At 41.2% G+C, this 22,608-nt stretch overlaps 1 protein-coding gene across 1 annotated transcript in view; it reads left to right on the forward strand.

Moving 5' to 3' along the window:
* The window catches only part of LOC139555342 (CUB and sushi domain-containing protein 2-like), a 993,500-nt gene that overhangs the window by 913,582 nt on the left and 57,310 nt on the right, over positions 1-22,608 (forward strand). Inside the window, exons 61-64 of the mRNA XM_071369058.1 lie at positions 10,585-10,764; positions 15,732-15,905; positions 20,511-20,684; positions 22,535-22,608. Of these exons, the coding sequence (XP_071225159.1) occupies positions 10,585-10,764; positions 15,732-15,905; positions 20,511-20,684; positions 22,535-22,608 (602 nt within the window). The remainder of the gene's footprint in view (positions 1-10,584; positions 10,765-15,731; positions 15,906-20,510; positions 20,685-22,534) is intronic.

Raw genomic sequence — 22,608 nt, forward strand, 5'->3', positions numbered from 1 at the left:
CCCTCCCTCCCTCCCTCCCTCCCTCCCTCCCTCCCTCCCTCCCTCCCTCCCTCCCTCTGTGTGGTCTATTTGCTGTCTGCCAGCTGAGGGGCGCCCACCTGTTTTGTGGTTGGCAAAGACATCAAGGCCCAGTCACAGCTGGTCATTATAGTGGGGCTGTGGCATGCACACAGACACATGGAGCGCTGTGGTGGCCTGGGGCGGGAAGGAGACAGTAATGAACATACACATCACCATCCACTGGACACGGACGAAGGAATTAGACTGTGATTAATGAAGGAGGGAGGGAAAGACAGAGAGGGAAGGGGGAGAGAGGGAGTGGAAGAATGCAGGGATACTAAGGGGATGCAGAGGAATAAGTGATGGATACGGATGGTAGAAGAGAGAGAAAGGAAGAAAGCAAGAGGGAAAATGAAGAGACGTCAGGTAGCTGAGAGACACAGCCGGTGAGAGGAGAGGTGAGGGAAGGTGAGGAGAGGTGAGGGAAGGTGAGGAGAGGTGAGGGAAGGTGAGGAGAGGTGAGGGAAGGTGAGGAGAGGTGAGGGAAGTAAATATGTAAGAGAGAACTGGCGGAAACAAAAAGATAACTATTTGACAAAAAAAACACAGTGGCAGAATAACTGACTACGGTGACTGACCATAAATTAAGACAATACTTGACTATGTACAGACTCAGTGAGCATAGCCTTGCTATTGAGAAAGGCCGCCGTAGGCAGACCTGGCTCTCAAGAGAAGACAGGCTATGTGCAACACTGCCCACAAAATGAGGTGGAAACTGAGCTGCACTTCCTAACCTCCTGACAAATGCATGGACATATTAGAGAGACATATTTCCCTCAGATTACACAGATCCAAAAAAGAATTAGAAAACAAATCCAACATTGATAAACTCCCATATCTGATAGGTGGAATATCGCAGTGTAGCGTCACAGCAGGAAGATATGTGACCCGTTGTCAGGGCAACCAACAACGTTGTAAATACATATTTATCTGTTTGTTTATTTTCATACTTCACCTACTGTTGTTTATAGCCAATAATATAATAATAATAATATAATAATATATAATATATATAATAATATAACATTTGAAACGTCTATATTCAGTTAATCCTTTTTGTGAGTTTTATTTATTTACTACTGTATCCCTTGTTTACTTCTGATTTGTTTATTGTTTATTCCATTTGCTTTATCAACGTAAACATATGTTTCCCATGCCAGTAGAGCCCTTTGAATTGAATTGACAAATGGAGACAGTGAGATGAGGAGAAGCCCTCATTCCTTATTATAATTTAGCAGACGCTTTTATCCGAAGCGACATAGTCGTGCGTGCATACATTTTACGTATGAATGGTCCCCGGAATCGACCCCGCTACCGGTACAGGCGTTGCAGCTCCACCAAAAAGACCAATATGTTTTCTCACACACAGATTTACTATCCTTAATATTTTTGGAATTGACATTAACACTTTTCTCTCTCTCTCTCTGTCTATCTGTCTCCTCCTCTCTCCCTCTCCTTCTCTCTCTCCCTCTCCCTCTCCTCCTCTCTCCCTCTCCTTCTCTCTCTCCCTCTCCCTCTCCTCCTCTCTCCCTCTCCTTCTCTCTCTCCCTCTCCCTCTCCTCCTCTCTCCCTCTCCTTCTCTCTCAATCTACCTCTCTCTCTCTCTCTCTCTCTCTCTCTCTCTCTCTCTCTCTCTCTCTCTCTCTCTCTGTCTATCTGTCTCCTCCTCTCTCCCTCTCCTTCTCTCTCTCCCTCTCCCTCTCCTCCTCTCTCCCTCTCCTTCTCTCTCTCAATCTCCATCTCTCTGTCTCTCAATCTACCTCTCTCTCTCTCTCTCTCTCTCTCTCTCTCTCTCTCTCTCTCTCTCTCTCTCTCTCTCTCTCTCTCTCTCTCTCTGTCTATCTGTCTCCTCCTCTCTCCCTCTCCTTCTCTCTCCCTCTCCTTCTCTCTCTCCCTCTCCCTCTCCTCCTCTCTCCCTCTCCTCCTCTCTCCCTCTCCTTCTCTCTCTCAATCTCCATCTCTCTGTCTCTCAATCTACCTCTCTCTCTCTCTCTCTCTCTCTCTCTCTCTCTCTCTCTCTCTCTCTCTCTCTCTCTCTCTCCCTCTCTCAATCTACCTCTCTCTCTCTCTCTCTCTCTCTCTCTCTCTCTCTCTCCCTCTCTCAATCTACCTCTCTCTCTCTCTCTCTCTCTCTCTCTCTCTCTCTCTCTCTCTCTCTCTCAATCTCCCTCTCTCTCTCTCTCTCTCTCTCAATCTACCTCTCTCTCTCTCTCAATCTACCTCTCTCTCTCTCTCTCTCTCTCTCTCTCTCTCTCTTTCTCTCTCTCTCTGTCTCTCTCTCTCTCAGTGATCTCCTGTGGGAACCCAGGAACACCACGTAACTCTCAGATCCTGTCTCATGATGGCCTGGTGTTTTCCCGCTCCATCACCTACACCTGTCGAGAGGGTTACTACTCCAACGGACTGCTCACACGCCACTGTACAGTTAACGGGACCTGGACCGGGAACATGCCTGAATGCACGGGTACAGAGAGAAACCAAAACACACACTTACACGAGTAGGGTAAAGGGTAGTCCCCATTGGTCAGCTAAGAGCGTTCAAACTTAAACTGTGCTTATTAATGCAGGGAGTTGCCCTTTGCCCTTTGCCCTTTGATCCTTTGCCTTTTACATGTTATAATTTATTGTTGAACCTTATCATTTCATCCTATTGGTTTTGTTTTTAGTCTTAACACTTTCCTCAGGTACACTCAACAAAAATATCAACGCAACATGGAAACATGTCTACGATTTTACTGAGTTACAGTTCATATGAGGAAATCAGTCAATTTAAATAAATGTATTAGGCCCTAATCTATGGATTTCACATGACTGGGGATACAGATATCCATCTGTATTCTTATAAATATCTTCAGAAAAACAGTCAGTTTCTGGTAGAGTTGATCAGGTTGTTTCTGGTGTGACCACCATTCGCCTCATGCAGCGAGACACATCTCCTTCGCATAGAGTTGATCAGGCTGTTGATTGTGGCCTGTGGAATGTTGTCCCACTCCTCAACGAAATGTGTGAAGTTGCTGGATATTTGTCGGGAACTGGAATACGCTGTCGTACACGTAGATCCAGAGCATCCCAAACATGCTCAATGGGTGACATGTCTGGTGAGTATGCAGGCCATGGAAGAACTGGGACATTTTCAGCTTCCAGGAATTGTGTACAGATCCTTGCAACATGGAGACGTGCATTATCATGCTAAAACATGAGGTGATGGCGGCGGATGAATGGCACAACAATGGGCCTCAGGATCTCGTCACGGTGTCTCTGTGAATTCAAATTGCCATTGATTAAATGCAATTGTGTTTGTTGTCTGTAGTTTATACCAGCCCCAGACCATAACACCACCGCCACCATGAGGTATTCTGTTCACAACGTTGACATCAGCAAACCAGTCGCCCACATGATTCCATTCACACTGTCTGCCATCTGCCCGGTACAGTTGAAACTGGGATTCATCTGTAAATAGCTTCTCCGGCGTGCCAGTGGCCGTCAAAGATGAGCAGTGAAGTCGGCTACAACGCCAAACTGCAGTCAGGTCAAGATCCTGTTGAGGACGACGAGCACGCAGATGAGCTTCCCTGAGACGGTTTCTGACAGTTTGTGCAGAAATTCTTCAGGTATGCAAACCCACAGTTTCATCAGCTGTCCAGGTGGCTGGTCTCAGAATATTCCGCAGGTGAAGAAGCCGGATGTGGAGGTCCTGGGCTGGCGTGGTTACACGTAGTCTGTAGTTCTGCAGTTGTGAGGCCGGTTGGACGTACTGCCAAATTCTCTAGAATGATGTTGGAAGCGGCTTATGGTAGAGAAATGAGCATTCAATTTCTCTGGGAACAGCTCTGGTGGACATTCCTGCAGTCAACATGCCAATAGCACGCTCCCTAAAAAAGTTGAGACTTCAGTGGCACTGTGTTGTGTTACAAAACTGACCCCCAGACGTTTCACAGTGTTGTTGTACTAACTCAAGTGATTCACCTGGTCCAGGGACTTGATGATTACAGATAGCTCTGGAATAGATCAGATACACGGATGGTACCGGAGAAGAGGTCGGGAAATCCTCTGCCATAGAGCATCCAGTTTTCATGTCAGAGTAACCATTGTGGCTCCAGGATTCACAGTCACGGCTCCTCCAGCAGGGACAGTTTCCTCGTCCCTCTGGCTAATATCATTGTGTGTGCAGTCACTGGGACACATGGAGGCTCCACAAGGCATCCTTAGGGAAAAATACATATATTCTGGTGTGTAGATGTTCGGGATTCTCACTGTGGTCGACCTCCTAGAGGGAATGCAAGGGGTAGACTAAGAGAGACGATGGTTCTGACTTCTAACAACAATACACCTGGTATCAACAAGCTGAATACTGACTTCTAACAACAATACACCTGGTATCAACAACAAGCTGAATACTGACTTCTAACAACAATTCACCTGGTATCAACAAGCTGAATACTGACTTCTAACAACAATACACCTGGTATCAACAAGCTGAATACTGACTTCTAACAACAATACACCTGGTATCAACAAGCTGAATACTGACTTCTAACAACAATACACCTGGTATCAACAAGCTGAATACTGACTTCTAACAACAACACACCTGGTATCAACAACAAGCTGAATACTGACTTCTAACAACAATACACCTGGTATCAACAAGCTGAATACTGACTTCTAACAACAACACACCTGGTATCAATATCAAGCTGAATACTGACTTCTAACAACAATACACCTGGTATCAACAAGCTGAATACTGACTTCTAACAACAATACACCTGGTATCAACAACAAGCTGAATACTGACTTCTAACAACAATGCACCTGGTACCAACAACAAGCTGAATACTGACTTCTAACAACAATACACCTGGTATCAACAAGCTGAATACTGACTTCTAACAACAACACACCTGGTATCAATATCAAGCTGAATACTGACTTCTAACAACAATACACCTGGTATCAACAAGCTGAATACTGACTTCTAACAACAATACACCTGGTATCAACAACAAGCTGAATACTGACTTCTAACAACAATGCACCTGGTACCAACAACAAGCTGAATACTGACTTCTAACAACAATACACCTGGTATCAACATCAAGCTGAATTCTTTGGGGAGTAGTAAAGAAGTTACAGCTTTTGAGTCAGAGTAAGCCATTTTGACACTTGTTGTGTAAAATACGTCTTCTGGATCAACAGTTTCCTCAGGCTGTGGGTGTTAGAAGAGTAGGCTCAGGGACTGGGTAGACATTCAGGCTCGTCTGTCTCCACGGGGGAGGGATACTGAGTAGTTTTGCAGTCAATCAGACAGTGAGATTACGGCTCCAGATTGCCTGATGTAGGGAGTCTGGGGAAGGATGACAGAAAAAAACCAGTGAGTGGGGATTTTGTGTTACTATCTTCTAGATGTTTTGGCTCTTGTGTCTCCATTGGGAGAGAAGTGTCCCACAGTAATTTGTACCTCCGTTCAACTGCAATACAATTGCAAGTTAGTTTCTCAGAGTTTGTGTCCTGTAAGACCACTTGAAGCCACAGGCTATAATAAGTCCTGTCTAGGAGGGGTGTTTTATATTTCAACAGCTTATTGGCTGTGAAGCCAAGGGAGACGTGTTGCCGTCTAGATTGGTAAGTTTGTTTGATATATTAGTTGCTTTGGGGACGAGGGTTTGAATCTTACAGTTACTGCGTATAACAGTTCATTAACTTCCATAGTAATTCTTACAGGCCTCATCTTGTACGATTTAAACGGTATGTTTACGGTCTGTTATTGTGTCTGGAGTGTTTTAATCGAGTGTTATATAGATTTTCCCAAACCAAATAAAAACAAAAGGCTAGCCAAGAGCCATTCTCCAAGATGATGAGCTATTAAATTATAGATACGGTGTGGATTTGGGATGTTTAAATGACTATTTCTCTCTGTCCCTCTCTGTTCTCTCTCTCTCTATCTCTCTCTCTCTCTCTCTCTCTCTCTCTCTCTCTCTCTCTCTCTCTCTCTCTCTCTCTCTCTCTCTCTCTCTCTCTCTCTCTCTCTCTCTCTCTCTCTCTCTCTCTCTCTCTCTGTCCCTCTGTCCCTCTGTCCCTCTGTCCCTCTGTCCCTCTGAAGGCTGGGAGTGTTTGGTGCGTATTGGCATTGTATGAGCGAGTGTTGTCTGGAGTTAAAAATCTTTATTGTTTTCCCCTTTTTCTATGTACGACTACGGTGATTAATTTATTTGTTGTGATGGAAATAAGTATACTGTTCTTCTTGTTGACATTTCCCTGGTTTTGGTGGGAATCTACAGTCAGTGTCCCATCAGCACTGCTTCCAGTGTGTTACTGAATCTACTGTCACTGCAGCACTGCTTTCAGTGTGTTACTGAATCTACTGTCCCATCAGCACTGCTTCCAGTGTGTTACTGAATATACTGTCACATCATCACTGCTTCCAGTGTGTTACTGAATCTACTGTCACTGCAGCACTGCTTCCAGTGTGTTACTGAATCTACTGTCCCATCAGCACTGCTTCCAGTGTGTTACTGAATATACTGTCACATCATCACTGCTTCCAGTGTGTTACTGAATCTACTGTCACTGCAGCACTGCTTCCAGTGTGTTACTGAATCTACTGTCACTGCAGCACTGCTTCCAGTGTGAAACTGAATATGCTATCACTGCAGCACTGCTTCCAGTGTGTTACTGAATCTACTGTCCCATCAGCACTGCTTCCAGTGTGTTACTGAATATACTGTCACATCATCACTGCTTCCAGTGTGTTACTGAATCTACTGTCACTGCAGCACTGCTTCCAGTGTGTTACTGAATCTACTGTCACTGCAGCACTGCTTTCAGTGTGTTACTGAATCTACTGTCACTGCAGCACTGCTTCCAGTGTGTTACTGAATCTGCTGTCACTGCAGCACTGCTTCCAGTGTGTTACTGAATCTACTGTCACTGCAGCACTGCTTCCAGTGTGTTACTGAATATGCTGTCACTGCAGCACTGCTTCCAGTGTGTTACTGAATCTACTGTCCCATCAGCACTGCTTCCAGTGTGTTACTGAATCTACTGTCCCATCAGCACTGCTTCCAGTGTGTTACTGAATCTACTGTCACTGCAGCACTGCTTCCAGTGTGTTACTGAATCTGCTATCACTGCAGCGCTGCTGACAGTGTGTTACTGAATCTGCTGTCACTGCAGCACTGCTTCCAGTGTGTTACTGAATCTGCTGTCACATCAGCACTGCTTTCAGTGTGTTACTGAATCTACTGTCACTGCAGCACTACTTCCAGTGTGTTACTGAATATGCTGTCACTGCCCCACTGCTTCCAGTGTGTTACTGAATCTACTGTCCCATCAGCACTGCTTCCAGTGTGTTACTGAATCTACTGTCACTGCAGCACTGCTTCCAGTGTGTTACTGAATCTACTGTCCCATCAGCACTGCTTCCAGTGTGTTACTGAATCTACTGTCATTTCAGCACTGCTTCCAGTGTGTTACTGAATCTGCTGTCACTGCAGTACTGCTTCCAGTGTGTTACTGAATCTACTGTCACTGCAGCACTGCTTCCAGTGCGTTACTGAATCTACTGTCACATCAGCACTGCTTCAGTGTGTTACTGAATCTACTGTCACTGCAGCACTGCTTCCAGTGTGTTACTGAATCTGCTATCACTGCAGCGCTGCTGACAGTGTGTTACTGAATCTGCTGTCACTGCAGCACTGCTTCCAGTGTGTTACTGAATCTGCTGTCACATCAGCACTGCTTTCAGTGTGTTACTGAATCTACTGTCACTGCAGCACTGCTTCCAGTGTGTTACTGAATATGCTGTCACTGCCGCACTGCTTCCAGTGTGTTACTGAATCTACTGTCCCATCAGCACTGCTTCCAGTGTGTTACTGAATCTACTGTCACATCAGCACTGCTTCCAGAGTATTACTGAATCTACTGTCCCATCAGCACTGCTTCCAGTGTGTTACTGAATCTACTGTCCAATCAGCACTGCTTCCAGTGTGTTACTGAATCTACTGTCACTGCAGCACTGCTTCCAGTGTGGTACTGAATCTACTGTCACATCAGCACTGCTGACAGTGTGTTACTGAATCTACTGTCATTTCAGCACTGCTTCCAGTGTGTTACTGAATCTACTGTCACTGCAGCACTGCTTCCAGTGTGTTACTGAATCTACTGTCATTTCAGCACTGCTTCCAGTGTGTTACTGAATCTGCTGTCACTGTAGAATAGTTTCTGGTCGCCGCAGGAGAGAAAGTAGACTATGAAAATGTTGCTTATGTGTCGTGGATGAATGAAGCGTTGGTGTTTTATCTTAAAGAAGAGCGTCTTGTTGATCTTATGGTTGAGCATGGCGTACTTCTTAACCTGTCTAGGACTCGCCAACAGCCAATGAAATTGCAGGGCGCCAAATTCAATCAACAGAAATCTCATAATTCAAATTTCTCAAACATACAAGTATTACACACCATTTTAAAGATAAACTTCTCGTTAATCCAACCACAGTGTCCGATTTCAAAAAGGAATTTTCGGCGAAAGCAGAACATAGCATTATGTTAGGTCAGCAACTAGTCACAGAAAGCATACAGCAATTTTCCAACCAAAGAGGGGAGTCACAAAAAGCAGAAATAGAGATAAAATTAATCACTAACCTTTGATATTCTTCATCAGATGACAGTCCCGGGACAGCATGTTACACAATACATGTATGTTTTGTTCGATCAAATTCATATTTATATCCAAAAACCTCAGTTTACATTTGGCTTTGCCTCCAAAACATCCCGTGAATTTGCACAGAGCCACATCAATTTACAGAAATACTCATAATAAACATTGATAAAAGATACAAGTGTTATTCACAGAATTAAAGATATACTTCTCCTTAATGCAAACGCTGTGTCAGATTTCAAAAAAACTTTACAGAAAAAGCAAACCATGCAATAATATGTGTACAGCGCTCAGAGCCCAAATAAGCCATAAAGATATACGCCATGTTGTGGAGTCAACAGAAATCAGAATAGCATTGTAAATATTCACTTACTTTTGATGATCTTCATCAGAATGCACTCCCAGGAATCCCAGTTCCACAATAAATGTTTGATTTGTTCGATAAAGTTCATCTTTATGTCCAAATACCTCCTTTTTGTTAGCGCGTTTAGCCCAGTAATCCAAATTCATGACGCGCGTTCACTAGGTGCAGACGAAAAGTCAAAAAGTTCTGTTACAGTCCATTACAGTCCATAGAAACATGTCAAACGAAGTATAGAATCAATCTTTAGGATGTTTTTAAAATAAATCTTCAACCGGAGAATTCCTTTGTCTTCGTGGCACTCTGGGAGAGACCTTACTCAATCCCCTCTCATTCGCCCCCACTTCACAATAGAATCAAGGTTCTAAAGACTGTTGACATCTAGTGGAAGCCTTAGGAAGTGCAATATGACCCCATAGACACTGTGTATTCGATAGGCCACTGTGTATTCGATAGGCCACAGGTTTTCGCCTGCCATATGAGTTATGTTATACTCACAGACATCATTCAAACAGTTTTAGAAACTTCAGAGTGTTTTCTATCCTACTAATAATATGCATATATTAGCAACTGGGACTGAGTAGCAGGCAGTTTACTCTGGGCACGCTTTTCATCCAAACGTGAAAATGCTGCCCCCTATCCCAAACAAGTTAAAGCTAGAGGGGGGTGATTAGTCTTGCTTGACTCCATTCTATGAGTCTGTTATGCAGGCTTGGAGAGCTTGACATGTCCCTTATTAAGGCCGGCACGCCACCAGGGAGTTGACTTTTTGAAGAGCCTCTTTGTTACAACACTGCCATCCAGCCCCGTGCTCTGGGTTCAGCCAGCCTACCTTCATGCCTGCTAGGTGTGGGGTGTACTAAGATGGGTCATCTGATGCGGAGCAGGAGCAGATCGTTGGAGGAGCTGGGACAAAGAGCGGGGATCCGATCATCAGGAAGGTCGTAGCTGAGGTCTGTAATTCCTTGCCAGTACTTCATCGGCAGTATGTGACTGATACTTCCAACTCTGATTGGTGGACGGAGGTTCTGGATGATGTGGTCCCTGTGCATTAGAGGAGGACGTGGGGATGCTGCTTTCCTTCTGTACCCCGGAGCTGGGGGAGTTCAAGACGGTGGGACAGAAGGACATGTACATAATATGTGTAAAAGTGTCCCAGACTTTTTCCCTGGAAGGGGTCAAATCGACGAGGGGGGGGGGGGGGGGGGTGTTTTGGTCCAGGTGCCTCCCGAAAAGGCTATTGGCGATCTTTATACAAACTGCCTATTGATAAGAGGACAGCGGAGGATAAAACATGGAGCCATATTTATTTACTGTGGAGAAGGATTTGGTGTTGCGTTTTTAAATTATTTGTAATCATGGTTTTGTTTTAGTGTTTATTGTGTTGTGGGCTCCCAGACTCAGTAAAGGTTATTTAAAACTCTCTCTCTCTCTCGCTCTCCCCCTCTCCCTCTCCCTCTCCCTCTCTCTCTCTCTCTCTTTCTCTCTCTCTCTCCCTCTCCCTCCAGTGATAATGTGTGGGGACCCAGGTGTGCCAGCTAATGGTTTGAGGCTGGGCAGTGACTTCACCTATAACAGCACTGTGAGTTTCCAGTGTGCCCCAGGATTCACTATGGACGCTGACCGCGCTTCAACCCTGGTCTGTACTAAGGACCGCACATGGAACGGGACCAAGCCACAATGCAGAGGTACTGACACACACACACACACACACACACACACACACACACACACACACACACACACACACACACACACACACACACACACACACACACACACACACACACACACACACACACACACACACACACACACACACACACACACACACACACACACACACACACACACACACACACACACAGAGAGAGAGACTCTCTCTCAATCATACACTGTATCCGCCTGCCACACCCTTACTATTACCCCATGTATATAGCCAAGCTATCATTGACTAGGTACTGGTACTTCCTGTATATAGCCAAATGATCATTGACTAGGTACTGGTACTTCCTGTATACAGGCAAGCTATCATTGACTAGGTACTGGTACTTCCTGTATATAGCCAAGCTATCATTGACTAGGTACTTCCTGTATATAGCCAAGCTATCATTGACTAGGTACTTCCTGTATATAGCCAAACTATCATTGACTAGGTACTGGTACTTCCTGTATATAGCCAAGCTATCATTGACTAGGTACTGGTACTTCCTGTATATAGCCAAATTATCATTGACTAGGGACTGGTACTTCCTGTATATAGCCAAGCTATCATTGACTAGGTACTGGTACTTCCTGTATATAGCCAAATTATCATTGACTAGGGACTGGTACTTCCTGTATATAGCCAAATTATCATTGACTAGGTACTGGTACTTCCTGTATATAGCCACATTATCATTGACTAGGGACTGGTACTTCCTGTATATAGCCAAATTATCATTGACTAAGTACTGGTACTTCCTGTATATAGGCAAGCTATCATTGACTAGGGACTGGTACTTCCTGTATATAGCCAAATTATCATTGACTAGGTACTGGTACTTCCTGTATATAGCCACATTATCATTGACTAGGTACTGGTACTTCCTGTATATAGGCAAGCTATCATTGACTAGGGACTGGTACTTCCTGTATATAGCCAAATTATCATTGACTAGGTACTGGTACTTCCTGTATATAGGCAAGCTATCATTGACTAGGTACTGGTACTTCCTGTATATAGGCAAGCTATCATTGACTAGGGACTGGTACTTCCTGTATATAGCCAAATTATCATTGACTAGGTACTGGTACTTCCTGTATATAGCCACATTATCATTGACTAGGTACTGGTACTTCCTGTATATAGGCAAGCTATCATTGACTAGGTACTGGTACTTCCTGTATATAGGCAAGCTATCATTGACTAGGGACTGGCACTTCCTGTATATAGCCAAATTATCATTGACTAGGTACTGGTACTTCCTGTATATAGGCAAGCTATCATTGACTAGGTACTGGTACTTCCTGTATATAGGCAAGCTATCATTGACTAGGGACTGGTACTTCCTGTATATAGCCAAATTATCATTGACTAGGGACTGGTACTTCCTGTATATAGCCAAATTATCATTGACTAGGTACTGGTACTTCCTGTATATAGCCACATTATCATTGACTAGGTACTGGTACTTCCTGTATATAGGCAAGCTATCATTGACTAGGTACTGGTACTTCCTGTATATAGGCAAGCTATCATTGACTAGGGACTGGTACTTCCTGTATATAGCCAAATTATCATTGACTAGGTACTGGTACTTCCTGTATATAGCCACATTATCATTGACTAGGTACTGGTACTTCCTGTATATAGGCAAGCTATCATTGACTAGGGACTGGTACTTCCTGTATATAGCCAAATTATCATTGACTAGGTACTGGTACTTCCTGTATATAGGCAAGCTATCATTGACTAGGGACTGGTACTTCCTGTATATAGCCAAATTATCATTGACTAGGTACTGGTACTTCCTGTATATAGCCACATTATCATTGACTAGGTACTGGTACTTCCTGTATATAGGCAAGCTATCATTGACTAGGGACTGGTACTTCCTGTATATTGCCAAATTATCATTGACTAGGTACTGGTACTTCCTGTATATAGGCAAGCTATCATTGACTAGGTACTGGTACTTCCTGTATATAGGCAAGCTATCATTGACTAGGGACTGGTACTTCCTGTATATAGCCAAATTATCATTGACTAGGTACTGGTACTTCCTGTATATAGGCAAGCTATCATTGACTAGGGACTGGTACTTCCTGTATATAGCCAAATTATCATTGACTAGGTACTGGTACTTCCTGTATATAGCCACATTATCATTGACTAGGTACTGGTACTTCCTGTATATAGCCACATTATCATTGACTAGGTACTGGTACTTCCTGTATATAGGCAAGCTATCATTGACTAGGGACTGGTACTTCCTGTATATAGCCAAATTATCATTGACTAGGTACTGGTACTTCCTGTATATAGCCACATTATCATTGACTAGGTACTGGTACTTCCTGTATATAGGCAAGCTATCATTGACTAGGGACTGGTACTTCCTGTATATAGCCAAATTATCATTGACTAGGTACTGGTACTTCCTGTATATAGGCAAGCTATCATTGACTAGGGACTGGTACTTCCTGTATATAGCCAAATTATCATTGACTAGGTACTGGTACTTCCTGTATATAGCCACATTATCATTGACTAGGTACTGGTACTTCCTGTATATAGGCAAGCTATCATTGACTAGGGACTGGTACTTCCTGTATATTGCCAAATTATCATTGACTAGGTACTGGTACTTCCTGTATATAGGCAAGCTATCATTGACTAGGTACTGGTACTTCCTGTATATAGGCAAGCTATCATTGACTAGGGACTGGTACTTCCTGTATATAGCCAAATTATCATTGACTAGGTACTGGTACTTCCTGTATATAGGCAAGCTATCATTGACTAGGGACTGGTACTTCCTGTATATAGCCAAATTATCATTGACTAGGTACTGGTACTTCCTGTATATAGCCACATTATCATTGACTAGGTACTGGTACTTCCTGTATATAGCCACATTATCATTGACTAGGTACTGGTACTTCCTGTATATAGGCAAGCTATCATTGACTAGGGACTGGTACTTCCTGTATATAGCCAAATTATCATTGACTAGGTACTGGTACTTCCAGTATATAGCCAAATTATCATTGACTAGGTACTGGTACTTCCTGTATATAGCCAAATTATCATTGACTAGGTACTGGTACTTCCTGTATATAGCCAAATTATCATTGACTAGGTACTGGTACTTCCTGTATATAGCCAAATTATCATTGCCTAGGTACTGGTTCTTCCTGTATATAGCCACATTATCAATGACTAGGTACTGGTACTTCCTGTATATAGGCAAGCTATCATTGACTAGGGACTGGTACTTCCTGTATATTGCCAACGTATCATTGACTAGGTACTGGTACTTCCTGTATATAGCCACATTATCATTGACTAGGTACTGGTACTTCCTGTATATAGCCACATTATCATTGACTAGGTACTGGTACTTCCTGTATATAGCCAAGCTATCATTGACTAGGGACTGGTACTTCCTGTATATAGCCAAATTATCATTGACTAGGTACTGGTACTTCCTGTATATAGCCAAATTATCATTGACTAGGTACTGGTACTTCCTGTATATAGCCAAATTATCATTGACTAGGTACTGGTACTTCCTGTATATAGCCAAATTATCATTGACTAGGTACTGGTACTTCCTGTATATAGCCAAATTATCATTGCCTAGGTACTGGTACTTCCTGTATATAGCCACATTATCAATGACTAGGTACTGGTACTTCCTGTATATAGCCACATTATTATTGACTAGGTACTGGTACTTCCTGTATATAGCCAAGCTATCATTGACTAGGTACTGGTACTTCCTGTATATAGCCAAGCTATCATTGACTAGGTACTGGTACTTCCTGTATATAGCCAAGCTATCATTGACTAGGTACTGGTACTTCCTGTATATAGCCAAGCTATCATTGACTAGGTACTGGTACTTCCTGTATATAGCCAAGCTATCATTGCCTAGGTACTGGTACTTCCTGTATATAGCCACATTATCAATGACTAGGTACTGGTACTTCCTGTATATAGCCACATTATTATTGACTAGGTACTGGTACTTCCTGTATATAGCCAAGCTATCATTGACTAGGTACTGGTACTTCCTGTATATAGCCAAGCTATCATTGACTAGGTACTGGTACTTCCTGTATATAGCCAAGCTATCATTGACTAGGTACTGGTACTTCCTGTATATAGCCAAGCTATCATTGACTAGGGACTGGTACTTCCTGTATATAGCCAAGCTATCATTGACTAGGGACTGGTACTTCCTGTATATAGCCAAGCTATCATTGACTAGGTACTGGTACTTCCTGTATATAGCCAAGCTATCATTGACTAGGTACTGGTACTTCCTGTATATAGCCAAGCTATCATTGACTAGGTACTGGTACTTCCTGTATATAGCCAAGCTATCATTGACTAGGGACTGGTACTTCCTGTATATAGCCAAGCTATCATTGACTAGGTACTGGTACTTCCTGTATATAGCCAAGCTATCATTGACTAGGTACTGGTACTTCCTGTATATAGCCAAGCTATCATTGACTAGGGACTGGTACTTCCTGTATATAGCCAAATTATCATTGACTAGGTACTGGTACTTCCTGTATATAGCCACATTATCAATGACTAGGTACTGGTACTTCCTGTATATAGCCAAGCTATCATTGACTAGGTACTGGTACTTCCTGTATATAGCCAAGCTATCATTGACTAGGTACTGGTACTTCCTGTATATAGCCAAGCTATCATTGACTAGGTACTGGTACTTCCTGTATATAGCCAAGCTATCATTGACTAGGGACCGGCACATTGTTCATTGTGTATTTATTCCTCGTGTTACACATTTTTCATTGTATTCTGCGTTGTTTGTGAAGTAAGCATTTCCCCTGTAGTCTGTACCTGTTGTTTATGAAACATGTGACAATTAAAACGTGATCTGATTTGATATATTGCCTGTCTCTCTCTCTCCAGCTATAGTGTGCACGACCCCTCCTCCCATCCCTAACGGCCAGTTGGTTGGAACAGACTTCACCTGGGGCAACAGCGTTAGTTACGCTTGTAACCAGGGTTACCAGCTCTCCCTGCCCACCGTGCTCATCTGCCAGGGAAAAGGCGTCTGGAACGGAGATAAACCACAGTGCTTCCGTAAGTACCCCACTGGAGTAGAATGGGAGGATCTGAGCTACCACTAGGAATAAGGACATAACATGTGCTGGTAGCTGAAGCTGCTGTACGATACATTCCACAGATACATTCCACAGATACATTCCACAGACACATTCCACAGACACATTCCACAGACACGTTCCACAGATACATTCCACAGACACATTCCACAGATACATTCCACAGATACATTCCACAGACACATTCCACAGACACATTCCACAGATACATTCCACAGACACATTCCACAGACACGTTCCACAGATACATTCCACAGACACATTCCACAGACACGTTCCACAGACACGTTCCACAGATACATTCCACAGACACGTTCCACAGATACATTCCACAGACACATTCCACAGATACATTCCACAGACACATTCCACAGATACATTCCACAGACACATTCCACAGATACATTCCACAGACACATTCCACAGATACATTCCACAGACACATTCCACAGACACATTCCACAGATACATTCCACAGACACATTCCACAGATACATTCCACAGACACATTCCACAGATACATTCCACAGACACGTTCCACAGATACGTTCCACAGATACGTTCCACAGAAACATTTCAGACACATTGGTTTCATGTTGGATATTCAGTGCTTGGTGTGTTCAAATGGTTAGATAACGATATATAACTATAGATAACGATAGATAACGATAGATAACTATAGATAACGATAGATAACGATAGATAACGATAGAAACTATAGATAACGATAGATAACGATAGATAACGATAGATAACGATAGATAACGATAGATAATGATAGAAACTATATATAACGATAGAAACGATAGATAATGATATATAACGATAGAAACTATAGATAACGATATATAACGATAGAAACTATAGATAACGATAGATAACGATAGAAACTATAGATAACGATAGATAACGATAGATAACGATAGAAACTATATATAACGATAGAAACGATAGATAATGATATATAACGATAGAAACTATAGATAACGATATATAACGATAGAAACTATAGATAACGATATATAACGATAGAAACTATAGATAACGATATATAACGCTAGAAACTATAGATAACGATATATAACGATAGAAACTATAGATAATGATAGATAACGATAGATAACGATAGATAACGATAGAAACTATATATAACGATAGAAACGATAGATAATTATATATAACGATAGAAACGATAGATAACGATATATAACGATAGAAACTATAGATAATGATAGATAACGATAGAAACTATAGATAACGATAGATAACGATAGATAACGATAGAAACTATATATAATGATAGAAACGATAGATAATGATATATAACGATAGAAACTATAGATAACGATATATAACGATAGAAACTATAGATAACGATATATAACGATAGAAACTATAGATAACGATAGATAACGATAGATAACGATAGAAACTATAGATAACGATATATAACGATAGAAACTATAGATAACGATATATAACGATAGAAACTATAGATAACGATAGATAACGATAGATAACGATAGAAACTATATATAACGATATAAACGATAGATAATGATATATAACGATATAAACTATAGATAACGATATATAACGATAGAAACTATAGATAACGATATATAACGATAGAAACTATAGATAACGATATATAACGATAGAAACTATAGATAACGATATATAACGATAGAAACTATAGATAACGATAGATAACGATAGATAACGATAGATAACGATAGATAACGATAGAAACTATATATAACGATAGAAACGATAGATTATGATATATAACGATAGAAACTATATATAACGATATATAACGATAGATAACGATAGAAACTATAGATAACGACATATAACGATATATAACGATAGAAACTATAGATAACGATATATAACGATAGAAACTATAGATAACGATATATAACGATAGAAACTATAGATAACGATATATAACGATAGAAACTATAGATAACGATATATAACGATAGAAACTATATATAACGATATATAACGATAGATAACGATAGAAACTATACATAACGATAGAAACTATAGATAACGATATATAATGATAGAAACTATATATAACGATATATAACGATAGATAACGATAGAAACTATAGATAACGATATATAACGATAGATAACGATAGATAACGATAGATAACGATAGATAACGATAGAAACTATAGATAACGATAGAAACTATAGCTAACAATATATAACGATAGATAATGATAGATAACGATATAAACTATAGATAACGATAGAAAACGATAGATAACGATAGATAACGATAGAAACTATGGATAACGATAGATAACGATAGATAACGATAGATAACGATAGATAACGATAGATAACGATAGATAACGATAGATACCGATAGAAACTATAGATAACGATATATAACGATATATAACAATAGAAACGATAGAAACGATAAATAACGATAGATGACGATAGATAACGATAGATAACTATAGAAACTATAGATAACGATATATAACAATAGAAACTATAGATAACGATATATAACGATAGATAACGATAGATAACGATAGATAACGATAGAAACTATAGATAACCATATATAACGATAGATAACGATAGATAACGATAGAAACTATAGATAACGATAGAAACTATAGCTAACAATATATAACGATAGATAACGATAGATAACGATATAAACTATAGATAACGATAGAAAACGATAGATAACGATAGATAACGATAGAAACTATGGATAACGATAGATAACGATAGATAACGATAGATAACGATAGATAACGATAGAAACTATAGATACCGATATATAACGATATATAACAATAGAAACGATAGAAACGATAAATAACGATAGATGACGATAGATAACGATAGATAACTATAGAAACTATAGATAACGATATATAACGATATAGACTATAGATAACGATATATAACGATAGAAACTATAGATAACGATAGAAACGATACAAACGATAGATAACGATAGAAACGATAGATAACGATAGATAACGATAGATAACGACAGAAACGATAGAAACGATAGATAACGATAGAAACGATATATAACGATAGATAACAATAGGTAACGATAGATAACGATAGAAACTATAGAAATGATAGAAACGATAGATAACGATAGATAACGATAGATAACGATAGAAACGATATATAACGATAGAAACGATAGATAACGATAGACAACGATAGACAACGATAGATAACGATAGATAACGATAGAAACTATAGAAACGATAGAAACGATAGATAACGATAGATAACGATAGAAACGATATATAACGATAGATAACGATAGATAACGATAAACGATAGATAACGATAGATAACGATAGAAACTATAGATAATGATAGAAACGATAGATAACGATAGACAACGATAGACAACGATAGATAACGATAGATCACGATAGATAACGATAGAAACGGTAGAAACGATAGATAACGATAGATAACGATAGATGACAATAGATAACGATAGAAATGAAAGAAACGATAGATAACGATAGATAACGATAGATAACGATAGAAACGATAGATAACGATAGAAACGATAGATAACGATAGAAACGATAGATAACGATAGAAACGATAGAAACGATAGATAACAATAGATAACGATAGAAACGATAGATAACAATAGATAACGATAGAAACAATAGATAACGATAGATAACGATAGAAACGATAGATAATGATAGAAATGATAGATAACGACAGAAACAATAGATAACGATAGATAACGACAGAAACGGTAGATACCGATAGATAATGAAACAAACGATATAAACAATATAAACAATAGATAACGATAGATAATGATAGAAATGTTAGATAACGATAAAAACGATAGATAACGATAGATAACGATAGAAACGATAGAAACGATAGAAACGATAGATAACGATAGAAACTATATATAACGATAGATACCGATAGAAATGATAGATAACGACAGATACCGATAGATAATGATAGATAACGATAGAAACGATAGAAACGATAGATAACGAAAGAATCGATAGAAACAATATATAACGATAGAAACGATAGATAACGACAGATAGTGATATATAATGATAGATAACGACAGATACCGATAGATAACGATAGAAACGATAGAAACAATATATAACGATAGAAACGATAGATAACGATAGAAATGATAGACAACGATATATAACGATAGATAACGATATATAATGATAGATAGCGATAGGAACGATAGATAACGACAGATAACGATATAAACGATATATAACGATAGAAACGATAGATAACGACAGAAACTATAGATAACGATAGAAACGATAGATAACGATAGAAACGATATATAACGATAGGTAACGATATATAACGATAGATAACGACAGATAACGACAGATAACGATAGCCTATCGTACATATATTCCCTCCCTCCCTCTATTTCTCTTTCTGTTTTAATCCCTCTCTCCGTCTCAAACCTCACTTTTCCTTCCCTCCGTCACCCATCCCTCACTTCCCTCTCCCCTCCCCCTACCTCCCCCTCTAGCTGTGTTCTGTGGAGACCCAGGTGTCCCGGCCCAGGGGAGAAGGGAGGACCGTGGGTTCACCTACCTCTCCTCAGTCTCCTTCTCCTGCTCTCCTCCTTTGGTGTTGGTGGGATCAGCCAGACGATACTGTCAGTCTGAGGGCGTCTGGAGCGGCACACAGCCATCCTGCATAGGTAAGAATGGGTCCAACCAACTCTCAGGACCCAACTCAGACCAGGCACTCAGAATGGGTCCAACCAACTCTCAGGACCCAACTCAGACCAGGCACTCAGAATGGGTCCAACCAACTCTCAGGACCCAACTCAGACCAGGCACTCAGAATGGGTCCAACCAACTCTCAGGACCCAACTCAGACCAGCACTCAGAATGGGTCCAACCAACTCTCAGGACCCAACTCAGACCAGGCACTCAGAATGGGTCCAACTAACTCTCAGGACCCAACTCAGACCAGGCACTCAGAATGGGTCCTATCAGGACCCAACTCAGACCAGGCACTCAGAATGGGTCCAACCAACTCTCAGGACCCAACTCAGACCAGGCACTCAGAATGGGTCCAACCAACTCTCAGGACCCAACTCAGACCAGGCACTCAGAATGGGTCCAACCAACTCTCAGGACCCAACTCAGACCAGGCACTCAGAATGGGTCCAACCAACTCTCAGGACCCAACTCAGACCAGGCACTCAGAATGGGTCCAACCAACTCTCAGGACCCAACTCAGACCAGGCACTCAGAATGGGTCCAACCAACTCTCAGGACCCAACTCAGACCAGGCACTCAGAATGGGTCCAACCAACTCTAAGGACCCAACTCAGACCAGCACTCAGAATGGGTCCTACTAACTATCAGGACCCAACTCAGACCAGGCACTCAGAATGGGTCCAACCAACTCTCAGGACCCAACTCAGACCAGGCACTCAGAATGGGTCCTATCAGGACCCAACTCAGACCAGGCACTCAGAATGGGTCCAACCAACTCTCAGGACCCAACTCAGACCAGGCACTCAGAATGGGTCCTATCAGGACCCAACTCAGACCAGGGACTCAGAATGGGTCCAACCAACTCTCAGGAACCAACTCAGACCAGGCACTCAGAATGGGTCCAACCAACTCTCAGGACCCAACTCAGACCAGGCACTCAGAATGGGTCCTATCAGGACCCAACTCAGACCAGGGACTCAGAATGGGTCCAACCAACTCTCAGGAACCAACTCAGACCAGGCACTCAGAATGGGTCCAACCAACTCTCAGGACCCAACTCAGACCAGGCACTCAGAATGGGTCCTACCAGTAACCAACTCAGACCAGGTCTCAGAATGGGTCCTATCAGTAACCAACTCTGACCAGGCACTCAGAATGGGTCCTATCAGTAACCAACTCTGACCAGGCACTCAGAATGGGTCCTATCAGTAACCAACTCAGACCAGGCAATCAGAATGGGTCCTATCAGTAACCAACTCTGACCAGGTACTCAGCCATCCGGTACCAGAACCGTGTATTTAGAGTGTTTGGGGTTCCAACATTATGAAGCGTTTACATGATGCAACTAAATGATATTGCAGGCGTGTTAGCGCCCCCATCAACATAACAATGGGAATATTTTACATCATGTTACATATCTGAATGGATAGAATAAAAACAATATTCAACAGTCTAAAAAAGTTGTCTGAACTCTGTAAATATACCTACTGACTACAACAATCCAACACAGACCAGTGGCTGTGTGTATCAGGTGGCTCACTGTTTTACAGTTTAGATCACAATGGAAAAACGATTACAGGGACGTAATCCGTACTCATACGATGAGACGCTTGGTACAAACGACCCACTTGGCTACAGACAAATATATAATATATAATATATATAATATAATAATATAATAATATAATAATATAATATTTACAAATATGTAAATTGAAAGTTAGATTGACCACCAAGTCAAATGTGCTGCTTATAGTTTTATATACTTGGAATAAGTAGAATAAGTTGTAATTTCTATAGTATTATTAATTGTCTGTTTTAGATCCAAGTCATACCACCTGTGGAGATCCTGGAGCCCCTCTGTTCGGGAATCAGAACAACACCCAAGGCTACCAG

The sequence above is a fragment of the Salvelinus alpinus genome, chromosome 26 (assembly GCF_045679555.1).
Source record: "Salvelinus alpinus chromosome 26, SLU_Salpinus.1, whole genome shotgun sequence".
NCBI classification, from domain to species: Eukaryota; Metazoa; Chordata; class Actinopteri; order Salmoniformes; family Salmonidae; genus Salvelinus; species Salvelinus alpinus.